The sequence below is a fragment of the Haliaeetus albicilla genome, chromosome 18, assembly GCF_947461875.1.
Source record: "Haliaeetus albicilla chromosome 18, bHalAlb1.1, whole genome shotgun sequence".
Lineage (NCBI taxonomy): Eukaryota > Metazoa > Chordata > Aves > Accipitriformes > Accipitridae > Haliaeetus > Haliaeetus albicilla.
Window position 1 is genome coordinate 11317626 of NC_091500.1, and position 15687 is coordinate 11333312.

The 15687-nt window shown below is 51.8% G+C and overlaps 1 protein-coding gene across 2 annotated transcripts; it reads left to right on the plus strand.

Annotated features, from left to right (window-relative positions):
• The first annotated feature begins 4435 nt into the window (after positions 1–4435).
• OSR1 (odd-skipped related transcription factor 1) lies at positions 4436–12708 on the plus strand. Of its 2 annotated transcripts, XM_069805740.1 has the most exons (4): positions 4436–4604; positions 4750–4809; positions 10237–10929; positions 11484–12708. In XM_069805740.1, the coding sequence occupies exons 3-4, from the start codon at positions 10283–10285 to the stop codon at positions 11617–11619; spliced, it is 783 nt and encodes a 260-aa protein (XP_069661841.1). In that variant the 5' UTR covers positions 4436–4604; positions 4750–4809; positions 10237–10282; the 3' UTR covers positions 11620–12708. The 2 variants fall into 2 exon arrangements, with proteins under 2 accessions (XP_069661841.1, XP_069661840.1); XM_069805739.1 differs by having other exon boundaries at positions 4436–4809.
• Positions 12709–15687: the final 2979 nt, after the last annotated feature.

The following is a 15687-nucleotide window of genomic DNA, read 5'->3' on the forward strand; positions in this document are numbered from 1 at the left end:
TTACTAACAAAATGGAGATGCTCCAGAGTTTGGCTTTTAGTTTCAGGGAGTCCTAGAAGTAGAAGTTGTTTCTTTTTTTTTTTTTTTAAGGCAAAAGTTGGCAGAACAATGTTCTATCCATCTTTGTGCCGATTTGGGTTTTGGGGGATGGGGGCGGGCGTTGCTATCAGAAGAGCATTTACCAGCACGGCGGGAGCAGTTTCCACCCGCGTTTTTTATCCCGCTATTCGTCCATGTCTTGTCATTAGCAGCTATTAAAATAATAAGGCTACATGGGACCCGAGGAGCGAACTGGGGGCCGGGAGAGAGGAGGGGACCAGTTTCGGAAAGGGGGTGCGGGAGCGCCCGCGCTCCCCGTCCGCGCTCCAGCGCGCTTCGGGCTCAGCCCCGACGGGCTCGTTTCCCTCCCTGGCCCTTTCTGGCTCTCCCGTTTCCATCCGAGTCCGGTTCATCCCGAGGGGGGGCGGTCAGAGCCCGCACACTCTAATGCTTCACTGCGGTCAACACCAAAACCGCAGGAAGGGATAAAACCAGGCAAAGCGAAGGAAAGCAGGGGGGGAAAAAAAATTTTAAAAAATTTTAAAAAAAACCCCAACAACAACAAAAGCCCCCAACCAACAATATATACATGAATATAGCCCCCAGGTGCCACTGATAAGCAGGGGGGCTGTCTCGAGGGGGACACCTTGCCCGGGGAGGCATGAGGGCGAGGGGGGGACGCTGCCGTGCACTTGTGCCTGCTCTTCCCTGCGTGTCTGCCGCCGGGGCTGGCTCCGTCCCTCCCAGCGAGGAGGCTCCGGGCGCGGAGAGGCTTTTGGAAACGCCGCCGAGCACAGCCGGCTGCTCTGCCCTGCTCCCCGCTCCCTTCCCCCGGGAGGTTTGGGAACTGCAGGGCTGCCGACCGGAGGCAGCTTTGACCGGCTCCCCCCCCCCCAACACTGCCGCGTTGCGGGGGGGGGAGATGTTTGCTGGACTCCGGGCGGCGATGCAGCCCTTGAAACCCGCCGAGCAAACAAATATCCCCCCCCTGCCCCGCCGGACCCGCTCCTCCTCACAAGCCCAGCGAGGCGCCTGCGGCTGATGCTTCGCAAGTGGCACGGTTGTTTCTCCGCAGTAAAAGACTTTTCAAGGGACAAGCGCCGTTCCCCGGTGGGGAGAATGTCCCACGGAAGCAAAAGGGAGTTTTATCCCGCCCATGGCGACGGGATGGGGCCGGGAATCGTTATTCTTGCAAAGGTTAAGTGGGTCCCGAAGGTGAAGCCGGGTGCCCCGGCAGAGGGAGGGAGAAGGAACACCAGCCAGGCTGCGCAGCCCTCTCCCAGCACACGTGTCGGTGCATCCAGGGATGCCCGGCATCCCCAGGAGCTTAAACCAGAGGAGGAGCGATCCCCAGTACCTGCGCTGCGCAGGATTAGCCCTCGAACCCAGAACCCGTTGGAGACGAGGTGACAAGCGCAGCGGGCTCCCTCCGGGACGGAAGGAGAAATGCCCTCAGGTGCGCTCCCCGTGCCCCCTAAGTCTGCTCCGCAGGTGGGGCACGGAGCTCCGGCCCCGGCCCCGGCCCCGGCAGCGGCGAGGCGAGGCGGCAGCGCTCGGCGCCGGCCCCGGCGCTGCGGGAGCGGAGCTGGGAGGCAGCCCCGGTGGGGTGGCGGGATGCTGCTGTCCGGGATGCTGCTTCCCCCCCCAAAAAGGGGGGCACAGCCCGGGGCGGGGGCGGGGGGGCTTCACCTTGCAGATACGTGGGGCAGGATGGGGGCGGGGATGGTTTTGGGAAGCGGGTACAGGTGGGAAAGAGGGATCGGGGCTCCGGTCTCTCCAGTCACCCCACGGATTTCTCTTGAAACGAATTGGGTTTCGCTGTCACGTCTAAATCCTACAAACGTGGCTGGCTTTGGGAGCAGATGCCTTCACTTTTTACGAGTCTCTTGAAGTTGTAACATTCCTAATCGGCAGCAGATCTTCGCTGTGGAAAAGCGCAGCGTATTCCCTGCGTGTCAGTGCTAATAGTGGTTTTGTATCCCGTTCCCGGTATTAGGTTCCCCACCGTTACAAGTTGACATAATGCAAATTAGCAAGGGACATCATAAAAATCCATTCGAGAATAAAGGTTTTGGAACAGCATACCCTTCATAACTTAAACACCAGATATTTAAACCAAATGCACTTAAGACAGTTAACCTGAAACTTCAGGTCAATCGCCAGTGGGTTGACAAGTCCAAATATTTCTATTTTTTAACAAATACGTAAATATCAGACTATACGTTATCCAGGCAGCTTTCAGCTACAGCTTATAAGCTACAGCTTATACTCTGCGATAGAATAATATCCCAACGACCCGCTTTGATTAAAAACTATTTTCGCGTGGGAATAATTTTCTGTGTCTCCCTCCCCCCTAGTCACTGAGATCTTCTACTGCCTTTTATTTCGATGTTTAAGTATTTATTTCGGAATGATGGTTTCTGTAACTGGAAGTGATTTTTTTTTTTTTTTGTTCCCTTAAAGGCAGCACGTGCAGGTATCATTGCTGTTGTGTTTACCATCTCAACTAATCTGCTACTTCTCTAGAGAGAACTGCGATTTTTGTTTTACTAATGCACGCACCCACCCCCAGCTATACCAACATTATTCCTCTGGGAAAAGAGAAATCTGCAGTTAGAAGAGCATATCTCCGGTCTGTTTCTTGGTTTGGGGACACTTGGGGATCTTACATTCGTGTTGTGACAACAGGACTTGAAAACTATTTTTGAAAATGCAAACTTATTCGAAGGCATCAACTTACAGCATCGGGCACAGGATCGCACTCTCGACATTTCGACCCCCAGAACAGGAATAAAAGTGCTAGGTTTTGGGTTTAGGATTTTTTGGGGGGGGGTGGGAGGGAGGGAAGTAATAAGAAAGAAAGAGAGAAAGAAAGAAAATAACAGCAAGAAATAAGAGACAACTGAAGAAGCCGGGATGAGGGAACGTCTTTGCTTCGCTTCTGCCTCATAAAAATGCCACTCGTTTACAAAAGGAGGGAACGAAAATCTCTTCGCCTGCTCAGAGCAGTGAGCAGTATTGGACCCCAGACTCTCCCCAGAAATAGAGATGTCTGGGGCATGAAATGGCAGGGCTAGGGCTTACTTCGCCACGCTACTGTCGTGTTCATCAACGCTTATTCTGCAGGATGATAACAGAGTGATTTCTGGTTGCCGTTTTGTTGATTTTTTTTATTTATTTGTTTGTTTGTTTTTCCTTCGGAGATGGGCAAAAATCAGTGTAACAACGGCAGTGACATGAACAATAAAAAACCACATGCGTGTCCCTGAGCACGGTGCCATGCTATCCTGACGGATCTGTCTTCGCTAGCGTATTATGTTACCCTGGTTCCTCGGGACAATGTAATACACCCAAGCAATTTTTCCCCCTTCACGGATCTAAAGGAGTGTGAATGGATGGATGAATAGAAAAACAAATAAGCAAGGAGATTATGGCCTCAGGATTAATTATAAAGCACATTTAACCTTTTTCTTTCGAGGGTTGTTTTGCTTTGCCTGCTTCTCGCCCGGGTAGTCTGACTCCCCCCAGACCTAAGCAGGGCTCTGCGGCTCCCGGTCCGCGGGGGATCCGCGGGACTTCGCACGCCGCGGAACCCCTCCCGGGCTGCGGTGAGAGACCGTCGCGGCCCGGGGGAGGAGGGACGGGAGGAAGGCACCGAGGTCAGGGGCGCTGGGGCGGAAAGCGGGGCCCAGGAGGGATGCTGGGCCGGGGGGAGGAAGCGGCTCGAACCGGGGGTGGACCCCTCGCAGGTAAGCGGCTCCCGGGATCCTCTCGGAGGATCTCCTCAAAGAGGGAGAACAACTTGCGATCCCAAAATCCTCCCAGAGGGATCAGAACCCTCCCTCCATCCTCCCCCCAGCTTTTTGTTTGTTTGTTTGTTTGTTTTTCTTTTCTCCCCCTTTCTTTCTGCCTTTCTCCCCCTCCCTCCCCGGGCAGGTCCCGGTGAGTCCCGTCCCGCGGCTCGGCGGGGAGGGGGCGCAGCGAGGCCGGCCAGGAGCGGAGCTGCGCGGAGCGGCGGGCCGGACCGGCGCAGGGCAGCGCGGCCGCGCAGCGCCGCCGGGGGAGCGCGCAGCCCTCCGCCGTGGCGCAGCGCGGAGCTGGACGGGGGGGGATCCCCCCCAACACCCACCACCCCCCCGGGAAAGCCGCTCCGCCGCGGGGGGCCGCGCGTAACGGGCCCCGGGGAGATGCCCCGGGGGAGGCTGCGGGGAGCGGGGCGGGGAGGGGGGGCGAGATCACACGTTTGCGGGCTGCGAGCCCCGGGCTGCTGCGCCTGCAGGAGAAGCGGGTTGAAAAGTTGGTTCTTCCCAGCCAGAAACTTTCTCCCCGCGTGCGCATGCCCGGAGTGTGGTGGGAGGTTGAGGGGGGGAGCTGGGAGGGGGGGGGTTGAAATAAGGAGGAGGCTGGAGGGAAGGGATCGGTTCAGTGTGAGCTCGGCTGCTCCCGGGCGCGTTTGCAGTCCGGCACACGCAGACGGCGCCGGGAGCAGGAGGAGGGAGAGCACCTCCGGCTCCATCAGCCGGAGCACCTGGACACCTGGCCCCGCTGCTCGCTCGGATCTGCCTGTACCCGCTGGAGGAGCAGTGGGGTGGGGTGGGGAGAGAGCTGTGCCCCCCAGGGCCAGCAGAGACACTGACCTAGCCCAACCTCTCCTTTTTCTTTTTCTTTTTTTTTCCTATTATTTTTTTTCCTATTATTTTATTTTGCCAGCTCCAATTTAGCCCAGGATCTTTTAACTGCTGCCAGCGGTGGAGCACAGATCGGGATTAGGTAAATAAAAAGAACAACTCATTTTGTTTGATTTTTGTTTTGCCAAGCCTCGGGGGTGGGGGATATCGATCCAAACACCTCCTTTTCTCTCCCTCCTTTCTTCCTTCCCCCCCCCCATCCCCTCCCACCATTCCCTGGACGGTGCAGACCAAGTGGGGAAATAGTGGTTCACGTGAGGAGGACTGTTCTCCTTGGGGCGGGCGGAGGGCTGGGGGGAAGCCTTCACACGGGGCTCGGATATTTTGATGCTATTTAAGGATTTGTCTTCCCTTTTCAAAGCTGTTTATCCCCCCTTGCGGAGGAGCTGTGTTTCTAACCCGAGCTAAAAATTACACATACGAGCTGCAAAACAGAAGCCTGGACGCCCTTTATGGGCTCGAACGTTCAGCTTCTCTGCTCTCTCTTCTTTCCTTTTCTGTTCTTTCTTTCCTTCTTACTTTCTTCCTTCCCTTCTTTCTTTCCTACTCCATTTTTAGTGCTTTAGGGTCCGAGAAGCTGCCTCTCTTTCCTCCCAAGGCCACAGCAGAAATGACTCTGATGTTTGTGTTTGTCTGAATGGTTCGAAACAAGTTCAGCGTAGGGAGCGCCTCAGCTTCTCCCGAGGCCGAGCCTATAAAGTGTCAGTGCAAAGCCGAGGATTAGGGTATAGTTGTTATAGTTGGCTTTTGGGAGGGAAACTATAAAAACCGAGCGGTTTGGAGATGACCGTAGCGCTGCGGGACTCGTCCGACAAACCGCCAGCGGGGCAGGAGGGCGAGAGCCGTGTCCCGGACAGGTGCACAGTAGGTCCGGTTTAGTAAGTCCGAAGCCAAGCGAGGAAAGAGGGCCAACCCCCAAACCAGCGCTGGGCTCGGGACCCCACGGCGTGGTGGCACCGCGCCGCGCAGCTCCGCGCCGGGAGCCCGGGGACGGCACCGCCTCGGCCGGCCGGGCCCGGGCGTGCGGCTCGGTGCCCGGCGTGCCCCGAAAAGGTTTTGCCCTCCCCCCCTCCACCCGTGGCTGTGCGTGCTGTGGCCGTGGGAAGCGAGGAGGACAGAGGGAAGGAATCCTCCCTGCCGCCGGGAGAGAGGAAGGACGATTTATTCGTGCGCGGGGGAGGGAGGCACCGGCCGTTTCTCTAGGGAGAAAAGCGAGAATGAGTCTTGTGCTGGGGGCCTGCCTGCACCCGAGGGGATTAAACACCACCAGCCCCTCAAAAAAAAAAAAAAAAAAATGCTCCGAACCAACCTAAAACCTTCAGCGGGGAGAAGATTGAGGAGCCTGGCCCCTGCGGCCGCCCCGCCGGCACCCACCCGCGGCCGCCTCCCGCCCCTGGCCCTCGTAGCCACCGTCCCACCGGGATCCGGACCCGGGGATTTGGTGGCTGTTGTTGTTGTTTTGGGTAAAGGCTGCCCCGGGAAGTGTAGCGATCGGTGGTGCAGTCGGAGCCCCGTTATTATTATTATTATTTATTATTATTGAGAGACTAAAATCCGCCGCGTTCATCCGCGTTCGCAACGGTGGTCTGGAGAAACTTGTCAACACCGATTGCGTGATAAAATGTGAATGATGATTTTATAAGGATTGAGCGGAGATATCCAAGGCACATGCTGACTGAATCCTTCCAGTCCTCATTAATGTTAGCAATTAACTCTTTCACGCTCAATTAGCCCCGAATAAACCTGCTTTAATAGATTCTGCACACTTCATTAATATTTTGAATAAATCTGTGCTGAACAATGCGCTTTATTCCTCAAGAGCACCACGCTCGAATAATGCGGAGCGAAAGGGCAATTTTATTCTCTTTCCAGTTAGTTTCCCAAACACAGATAAATTGTAAGCTCTATTTCCTCGCTTAAACTGATAGGAAGGGAAAATCTCGTTCCCCTCAAAGGGGACAAAATAAGTAGCCGACCTGGTGGCAAAATGCTGCACACCGATGCTATGCAGCAGAAAGGACAGAGCTGCCAGGCTTTAAAGGATTCAGGCAAAACAGGGAGACTTTTTTTGACAGATGAACCTGATTGCTGTAGTTTGAGGCTGTCGCAAGAATGCAGCATTTTATGCCCGCTACTTTATCATGTTTGTAAAAATAAGCAACGTTCTCAGGGTAATTTACCTCCTCCATTCTTCCATGTGGAACTAATTAGCAAACCTCATTATTTATGAGTCAGGTATTTAATGTAACAAATATCCCTTTCAAAGGACACATCGGAAATTGATAATTCAAGGTAGAAAGGAAAAATACCGACTAGCCACAAGATTACTTAGAAATCCATTTAATTTCGCCCCTTGCTATGCTACCAGCAAAAAGCCGGGTGGATTTTTCTTTTTCTTTTTTTGGCGTATAGGGGAGGTAGAATTTAATCTGGAAGGTTAAGATTACAATGGTCTTAAAACAATGGCAACTGGACAATAGCATTACCGTATCTTCAAACAGGACAAAGGGTAAGAAAGCTGGAGACAGATGTAGTCTTTCAAGTTTATGATCCTATTTTGCAGGGTAAATTTATCTTGGCATGAGTGGTTTTTGTTTCAGTCAGAACACAAGTGGTTTGTTCTTAATTACTCACCGAGGTAGTTTGTGTTAAAAAAGAAAACCCCGCACAGTTTTATTGTGATGGGGGAATTCAAGCAGAGAACTCGCGGGGTCTTCTTCTTTAAAAAAATAAAAATAGAAAAGAAGCCCCGATAACGATCTGTTTACATGAAACAGAATTAAAGGTGGAGGTGACACCGAAATCAAAGAAACATTGATCTCTCTGCGGGCAAGCGGGAGAGCGGGGAGTTACTGCGCTGTGAAACACGTTCGCTTTGATGTCCCGGAGAGAGGGGACTTCTTTATGAAATACTCTGCTCTTCATCTATATTTTTGACTATCCCGGTCGCACAGAGCAAAAGTGTAGCTTACATTTCTGGAAAACTGCCAAGAAACTTGTAGTAACGTGAACACTCTGCTCCCACCTCCTCTTTTCTTCTTCTTTTTTTTTCTCCTCTTTTTTTTCCTCTTTTCCTTTTTCCCTTGCTTTCTTTCTTTTTCTTTTCTTTTTCTTTTTTGAAAAATAATAGAACTGCTCTAGCAAAAAAACGCGGGCTCGATGGATGCTATTATGACCCGACTGTATTACTGCTTGTTTTCTGCCCCCTTCTTCGTTTGGGAAATCGAAAGAGAATTTTCAAAATGTTATCGAGCGAGAATTTATCCAAATTGACATAGTAGATTTTTGCTTATGTATTCAATGTGAAATGTTTTCTAAGGATACGAAGAAAGAAAGAGGGATAAGCCCAGAAATTAACTCAGTTTGCAATAGCATGTTTCATGCTTGAGAGATCTAGGGCTACCTAGACAGGAAAATGGACACGGAGCCGTTGTGACAGACAGAAAAAGACATTTCAGGTACCCAGACAAGAGTGTTTTCCGTGCACTTTGTTCTTGGGGTCATCGATTGAGGCATTTGTGCTGCGAAGTGGACACGCCTAGCGTATGGGCAGCACTAACAAAATAAAAAGCATTTCCTCAGCTGAACAACAGAACAGTCTGCTTGGTTCATCGGCCATAAACAGTTAAAAAAAAAAAAAAAAGAAAAAAAAAAGGAGAGGGATGAGAATGTAATGTGTGCATTTTTCAATCAGCCACTACCCAAAATGTGTCCAATTAAAAAAGGCAAAATGTCACAATCTCTTATTCTGGGTCATTGCGATGGAATTCCTCCAAGGTTTGGGTCTCTCTTCCTGCTGCTGATTTATGTAAAGCGGTGTGAAAGGTGGACCCAGCGTATAGAGCTGCTCAGAGTAAGCTTCTCCCTCTCACATCCTCCCAGCCGCAGCTCCTTGGTCCAGGCAACAGCCCACATATAAATCAGATTTGTTTCCCTGGTCTTTAGACCTCTTCCGCCACCAGTTTCCACCCCCCCAGCCCTCCAGCCCCGAGGGACAATTACTGCTCTGCAGCACTTTGCTGCTTCCTTTTCCCCAAAGGGGCTTTACTCTTCAGGTGGGCATGAACTGACCCTCCGGGCTGAGTGCCATGAGGATTCTGCCGGGACCCTGTGGGGATCCTACAGCGACTCAGCAGGAACCCTATAAGGGATCTTATGGGAACCCTATGTGGATCCGGTAGGAACCCTGCAGCAAACCTGTGGGGATCTTACGAGCATCCTGTGGGGACTCTACAGGGACCCTATGGGGATCCTGCTGGAAACCAGCCCTACTGAGGGCAACTCCTGGAGTTCGCTGGGGGGAAAGAGAGCATCAGCTATAGGCTGCAGAGTAAGAAGGAGAGTCCCTGGGCTGCAGGGATGCGATGCCTCTAAAAGCCTTGGGTGCTTTCTCGCACCCACAGAGAGGGGAAGCTACTAACCACCCCTCCCCACCACCAACCCTCAGGAGGCATCTCCTGCCAAATGGTTGACAGCAGCCGGGGCTGAATTTGCAGGCAGGGCCAGATAAAGCCTTCGTGCTGCTGCCTGGTAGCATTTTTCCCTCTGCCTTGTGGGCTGGAATGGGTAGGGATCTGGCCCAGAGGAGAGGCTGGGGGCTTGGCGGGACCCTGAAACACAGAGCAAAGTGGTGGCACCCATCCCAGGGAAGGGCTGCGGCCCTGCGGCCCTGCAGCTGGTGGGCTGGGTGTCCCCACAGGAAGGGTCCCTCCAGCCCTCGCCTTTTCGCCTTTTGAAGGGTTCTAATTAAGCGATTGCCTAGATTAGGACGTGGGCTTGAAGCCAGGCACTTCCCCCTGGGGAGAGCAAATGGCACTTCAGATTTGTCACCCAAACTCAGCATTTTCCCGTTTATTTTTGCAGTACGTAAGAGGGAGGGCTGTGGGCTGGTATTTTCCCCCCAAAAATTTTCGAGGATTTTCTTTGTTTGAATGAGGCAGGACATGCAGTTCTGAGCACACAACTGCCTCCACCACCCCAGAGGCAGAAGCTTGGCTGATGCCAGACCGCAGGGAGCTGAGCGACCCAGGGGCAGCGAGCTCGCTGCACCCCCTCCCCACGTCGCCTCAAGGGTCAGGGCTAGAGGCAGTTTTTGTGGACAGACATAGTGGGCAGTATCCCACTATTTTCTAAAGGCTGAGGGTGCCCAGGAAGGGATTTTAAATTACATGGGAGAAGCCTGAGCTTTGTGGGCCAAAACAGCATCTCTGTGCTGTCCCTCTGCAGAGGATCATCGGAGGTCTACCTAGCACAGGGATGCTGTTGGGAGGTGAATGACTGTGGATGGGGTACAACATTTGTGTGCGAGGGATGGGGTGAGGGAAAGTCTGGAGACCTGTGGGGATAGACTTGCAGCCAAGAGCTGGTCAGGCCTCTCCAAGTCCGAGGCAGCCTCCTTCTGTGGCTTTGGAGAAGGGCATTAATAAGGGGTGAGGTGAGAAATTACCTCTGCTTTTATCTTCATATAAATCCACCTCTCCCTCTTCCCCCCTCCACCTTTATTTTCCAGATCTTTTCCTCCCCTGTTCCCAAGATCCTCCTCCCAAGCGGCCACCATGGGAAGTAAGACCCTGCCGGCCCCAGTGCCTATCCATCCTTCCCTCCAGCTCACCAACTACTCCTTCCTGCAAGCGTTCAACGGGCTGCCCGCCGTGCCCTCTGACCACCTCTCCAACCTCTACGGGTTCAGTGCCCTGCACGCCGTACACCTGCACCAGTGGACTTTGGGGTACCCTGCCATGCATCTGCCCCGCTCCTCTTTCTCCAAAGTGCCCAGCGTGTCAAGCCTGGTGGATGCACGGTTCCAGCTGCCGACCTTCCCGCTCTTCCCACATGTCATCCAACCCAAGCAAGAGGCCACCAATGTGACCCTCAAAGCCAAACCACGCTTCGACTTTGCCAACTTAGCAGTGGCCGCCACACAAGAGGACCACTCTAAACTGGGACAGGCAGACAGCCAGGGCTCATCCCCAGGGCTGGGGTCTTTGCTTGAGGTGACTAAACTCTCTCCAGAGAAGAAACCCACGCGGGGAAGGTTACCGTCCAAAACCAAGAAGGAGTTCGTGTGTAAATTCTGTGGCAGGCACTTCACCAAGTCCTACAACCTTTTGATCCATGAAAGAACCCACACTGATGAAAGACCCTACACATGTGACATTTGCCACAAGGCCTTCAGAAGACAAGACCACCTGAGGGATCACAGGTAACAACTCTTCTTCTCCTGTCCTTTTTTCTTTGTGTATCTCTACTCCCCTGGTTACTCTCCTACATTCATGAAGGTGCTTGTAAGAAAAGTGATGTCCCTGGCCAGCTGGCAGTGTTCCGTCTAGGTTTTCCTCTGCCCACTGCTGGTGGAGGACCCCAGATAACTCGCTTTGGAAGAGAGTTGTACTCACTCACTCTGCAAAAATGACTTGCACGGCCTCCTTCTTAGTTTCCACAGATGTTTTCATCCTCCGTTTGCATTGTCTTGTGTTTTCTGCCTTTGCGATCATTCAGAAGTGTCACGAAGACACGCAGCCTGATGACACTGAAGTTAGAGAGGAGCTCTTTATCCCTAAGAAAGGCACCCTTGTAAGCCTCCGACAGCCCCCTCTCTTCTTACAAACACACACACGGACGATAGCCCGAGTGCCGCACTCCAGCACTCGGTCTCGGCAGTAGGCGTAAAAAGCTCTAGCATGTTCTCCGTCAGGTAGCTCACTTCTGAGTTTAGGCCAGTTATTTCTGACATCTCAATTCTTTTTCTTTCCCTAGATATATCCATTCTAAAGAAAAGCCTTTTAAGTGTCAAGAATGCGGGAAAGGATTTTGCCAGTCCAGAACGCTAGCTGTCCACAAGACACTGCACACGCAAGTAAAGGAACTGAAACCTGCCAAACTTAAGTGCTGAATCTCCAACTTCTATGAACTTTTCCTCCCCTTCAGACTTTACACCAAAACCAGAGCAGAAACAAAACTTTCAGGATGGGAGCACTGAACTTTGTGTTTTGTTTTTGTTTGTACTTTAAAAAGAGCAAAATCCACACCCCACCTCCCCCTACTCAAGAAACTAATTTCCTAAGTCGTGGGTGAAAAGATTATTTTGCATTTAAAATATACATGAATGATGCAGAGAGTGCTAGCTGACTTGTGTGGCTTTGATAAACTTTATGCCAAAAGGTGGTGCTCACGTGTTGGACAGGAATCTCTTTAAAACCAAACAAAAACCCACAAGCAACACCCCCCCCCCAATCCCTACAAAAAAACCCCAAACTGTAGCTTCCAAAAGTATTACTTAAAAAAAAAAAGAAACCCCAACCTCTTATTTTATACTTTTTTTTGACTGTATAAAGCTTCTTATTTTTACACTTCAGGAAATACAGAGAATTCCGGAAGACGATTAAGAACTGAAATGGTGGTTTCTCATCACAGCACCATTAGGACAAGGAGAAGGGCAACTTGCAAATCTCATTTGCTAGTTTGTTTTCCTAAAAGGAGAAGAAAATTAATGTTTGGAAATGACCTATATCTCTCAAGTGGGGAGTCCTATCATGTGCTAGAAAACGCATCCAGATCTTAGACCTGTGGGTCCCCGGTGTTCAGGACAAATCAGTGTTCATGGGACATGGAGACCTTTTTTTTTGCCTTGTGGTCTAGTGTGCTGTGAGGAGGTTTGTAACTTGTGGACTTATTTTTAAAAAAAACGAAGGAAAGAAAGATGGCAATATGTCAAACTGACGGTATGCACAACGTGGTTTTAGTGGTACTTTAAAGTCTTCGTGCGTCCTGATGAGAGAGAACCTGAGAGCATATTTTTTTAAATGCTGGCTTTCTGAACAGTGTATTCAAATTAAGAGACATTCCAATAAGTTTTGTTTATTAAAAAAAAAAAAAGTTGTATGGCTGTTTGGCACTTTATGCTGATTATTGGTAATTGACATTTATCACTGGATTGTGTGTGTTTTTTAAGTATTAAAATAAATCGTTATTTTACAGGCAAGTCTGCATGGGCTACATATGTGTTCATTTGGTTTCTGGTCTCTTCCTGAGCAAACCCTCTCCGTCAATATTCAGAACTTTTCTTTTTTTTTTTTTTGAGTTAACTCGGTATTTCCTCAGTGCTTGTTTCTATGAGCCTTGGAAAGACTGGATCTTTCCTTCACGCATAAGCTCTCCCCCTCCTAATTTTCTCCCCCCCCTCCTTTTTCCTTTCTCTTTCCTTTTTTTTTTTTTTTTTTTTTTTTTTTTAAGGCTGACAAAAGTAAACAGATCTGCAGGGAGTCGAATAATTTTGCTGCTAGTGTGGAAGAAAAAAAAAAATCGCCTTGGGTAACTAAATCTTGGGTATTAGCTGATAAGATTAGGTGTCAGAAGTGTTATAAAACAAATCAGATGAATAATGGGCGAACTGTTGCTGCTTTCACGGCCCGAAGGCGCTGCGGGGAGGGCCGCCTTCGCACGCCCTTGCCTTCGCCTGTCAGGAGCGGGCATTTTTCAGTCTCATCTTCGGCCGGTTCAGCGCTGATTGGGGCGGCCTTTGATTCCCGGCAGCTGTCTTAGATCAGAGATGTTTACTCCGCTGCGGAACGGCTCTGGATCGAGACGGGGGAGAGCGAGCTCCGAGCTGGGGGATCCGCCTGAGCCTTTGAAGGGCCTCTCGCCGTCCTTCCTCGGCAAACCTTAAACCCTCTTCCCCCGTCGCAAGCCAGTGTCCTCCTCCCCGCTAGAAGAAAGCCTCCTGCAAATGAACATTAAAAGACGTCCGCGGTGACACCGGCCCTGCCCCGGCGGCTCTTGCGCTGCCGGAGCGGGGATGCTCTGCCGCCGCAAGCCGCTCGGTCCGAAGCGGTTCCTTTCCTTAGAAAATATTTCTTTATTTGGGCAAGGAATCCCATCAAGGACAGGGAAAAAGTTGCAGTTGTAACTTATTTAATGTAAGGGGTGGGGGTGGGAGAAACCTCTCGCCCCCTCTTTTTTACTGGACACCGCTCCGAGCTCATGGTAACGAATGGAAGGGCACTTGGTCGGGCGGCAGAGTCCGCCCTCAGCGTGGGAAGGCCCGCGGGCAGCGCAGGGTGCATCCAGCTCCGGGGGCTGGGAGAACGGGCAGAGCTTTGAAGCTGGCTCGCTTTTGCTTTGCTTCCCACCCGCCACTGGCTTTGCGCACCGCGTAAAGGCTTTCGGGTTCGTCTTAAAAGGCATCCGAAAACCCACCGCTCGGGACAAGCGAGGAGCGCTGGGGGTGAAATCCCCCAAGCCTGTAGGACGCCTGGGCTGCCCCCCCCCCCCGCGCTTCCACAGCGTGTGGCCGCCACCGTGGGATGAGCGCGGAGCAGCCTTCTGCGCGGAGCCCGGCAGCAGAAAGGAGAATGAATCCCTTTGCTGCCCCGGCCTCGCGTTGCCGAGCCGGATCGGGCTGCGTTTTCTCGGCAGCGTCTCTCGGGGGCAATTCGCGCTGGCTCTGAAGGTGTCCCTCCCCACTCCCCCCTGCTCCTCCGCTGGGGTTTAGCTGCATCGCCTTGCGCAAGCCCAGCGGGAGCGGCCGCCTCGCCCCGCGCGGGTCGCTGCCTGCGGAGCTCTCCTCGGGAAAGGCCACCCTCCCCCGCCCGCGCGCCGGGCCGTCCCCGGCTGCCCGCCGGCCTGCCCCGCCGCCCGGCCTGGGGCACCGCACCCCGCGCCTCTCCGAGGAGGGACCCGCAGCCCCCAGCACGGACACGGCGTTAACTGTCAGCTCTAAGGGCTGGGTGGCTCATTGCCCCCGACCGCCCCCCCCCCCCCCGGCATTTCTTCTAAAGGGAGATTCAGAAAGAAAATCCCTGACCGACTTCCCCCGTCGCTCTTGTGTCGTTCGTGGCACAGAGTGAAGGAGCAGGGATGCTCCCGCAGTCCTGTCGCAGAGGGAGAAAGCGAAGGGCTCTGTCGCTTGCAGCCGGTCGTTTTTCAGGGGTCGTGACTACGAGGCAGAAATCCGAGTTGGGTCCGAAGGGAGGGAGGAAGGGATGCAGGGAGGGTCACTCCACTGAGCCTTTCCCACGGTCGCTCCACCACCTCCTTAACACCAGGATACCGAAACACCCGTGGCGAGGTAAGAAACCGTGTCAGTTACTGGTTCCTGGGAACCATTATAACTGCGGGGTCGCGAAGGTGCAGAAACCACTCCTCCCAGCTGGGCATGAGAAGCGTTTCATTTGTAAGGCTGAAGCCTGGTGATCTTCCTGCCAAGAATTTCCTTGGACATGTATTTTTATGTGCAATTAAACCCAAAAATCCCCAGAATTGACATAATCAGAATCACAGATGTATTAAAACTACGTGGGCATACCAAGCACAGGATGCACACACGGCCTCTTAATGTCATTTGTACGACACATATACGTGTGTGTGTTTCCTCTTCCCAGAAGGCCGCTTTCGACCTTGTGCAAACAAAGGCTATCTCTCTGGTCATGCTCTCAGCTGCACTGGTGAACAGTTTGCCTGTTCCCGCTCTCAGCTGCACTGGTGAACAGTTTGCCTGTTCCCTCCAGTGTTTTGAATTTTGCTAGGCAGTATCAGTTCAGTGATTCCAAGGAAAGCAAAGAAGAGATGAAATCATGACAGTCAGAAGAGATAAGTTGTACTAACCCGCAAAATAAATGAAAGGAATTAGACGGGAAATGTGCCTTTTGAATCAGGATCACAAATAATTTAAAAGATTAATTACCTCCCCTTTCTTTCTTTTTCTTTTCTCTCTTTGCATGTGTTTTAATCTGACATTCACGCAGTGAATAAAACTTGCTTAGGCCTCTGTCTGCCAATCGAGAGCTGATTCTGTTTTCACAGTTGCTTTAAATTTTGCATTTTCATCATAAAAACATCACTGAATGGGAATTTGCAAGAGTAAAAACCAGGGCACCTGACACTAGTTGTCTCTTCCTGCAAGATTTACAAGGGAAACACAGATTTTTTTGGTATTTTTAAATTTTTTTTTTTAACCATTTCC

What these genes read in the sequence shown, in the direction of transcription:
- OSR1 (XM_069805739.1), top strand. Translation starts at nt 10,283, where the DNA reads ATGGGAAGTAAGACCCTGCCGGCCCCAGTGCCTATCCATCCTTCCCTC. An exon ending in GACCACCTGAGGGATCACAG is followed by an intron (nt 10,930 to 11,483) that starts GTAACAACTCTT and finishes TTCTTTCCCTAG; the next exon opens with ATATATCCATTCTAAAGAAA.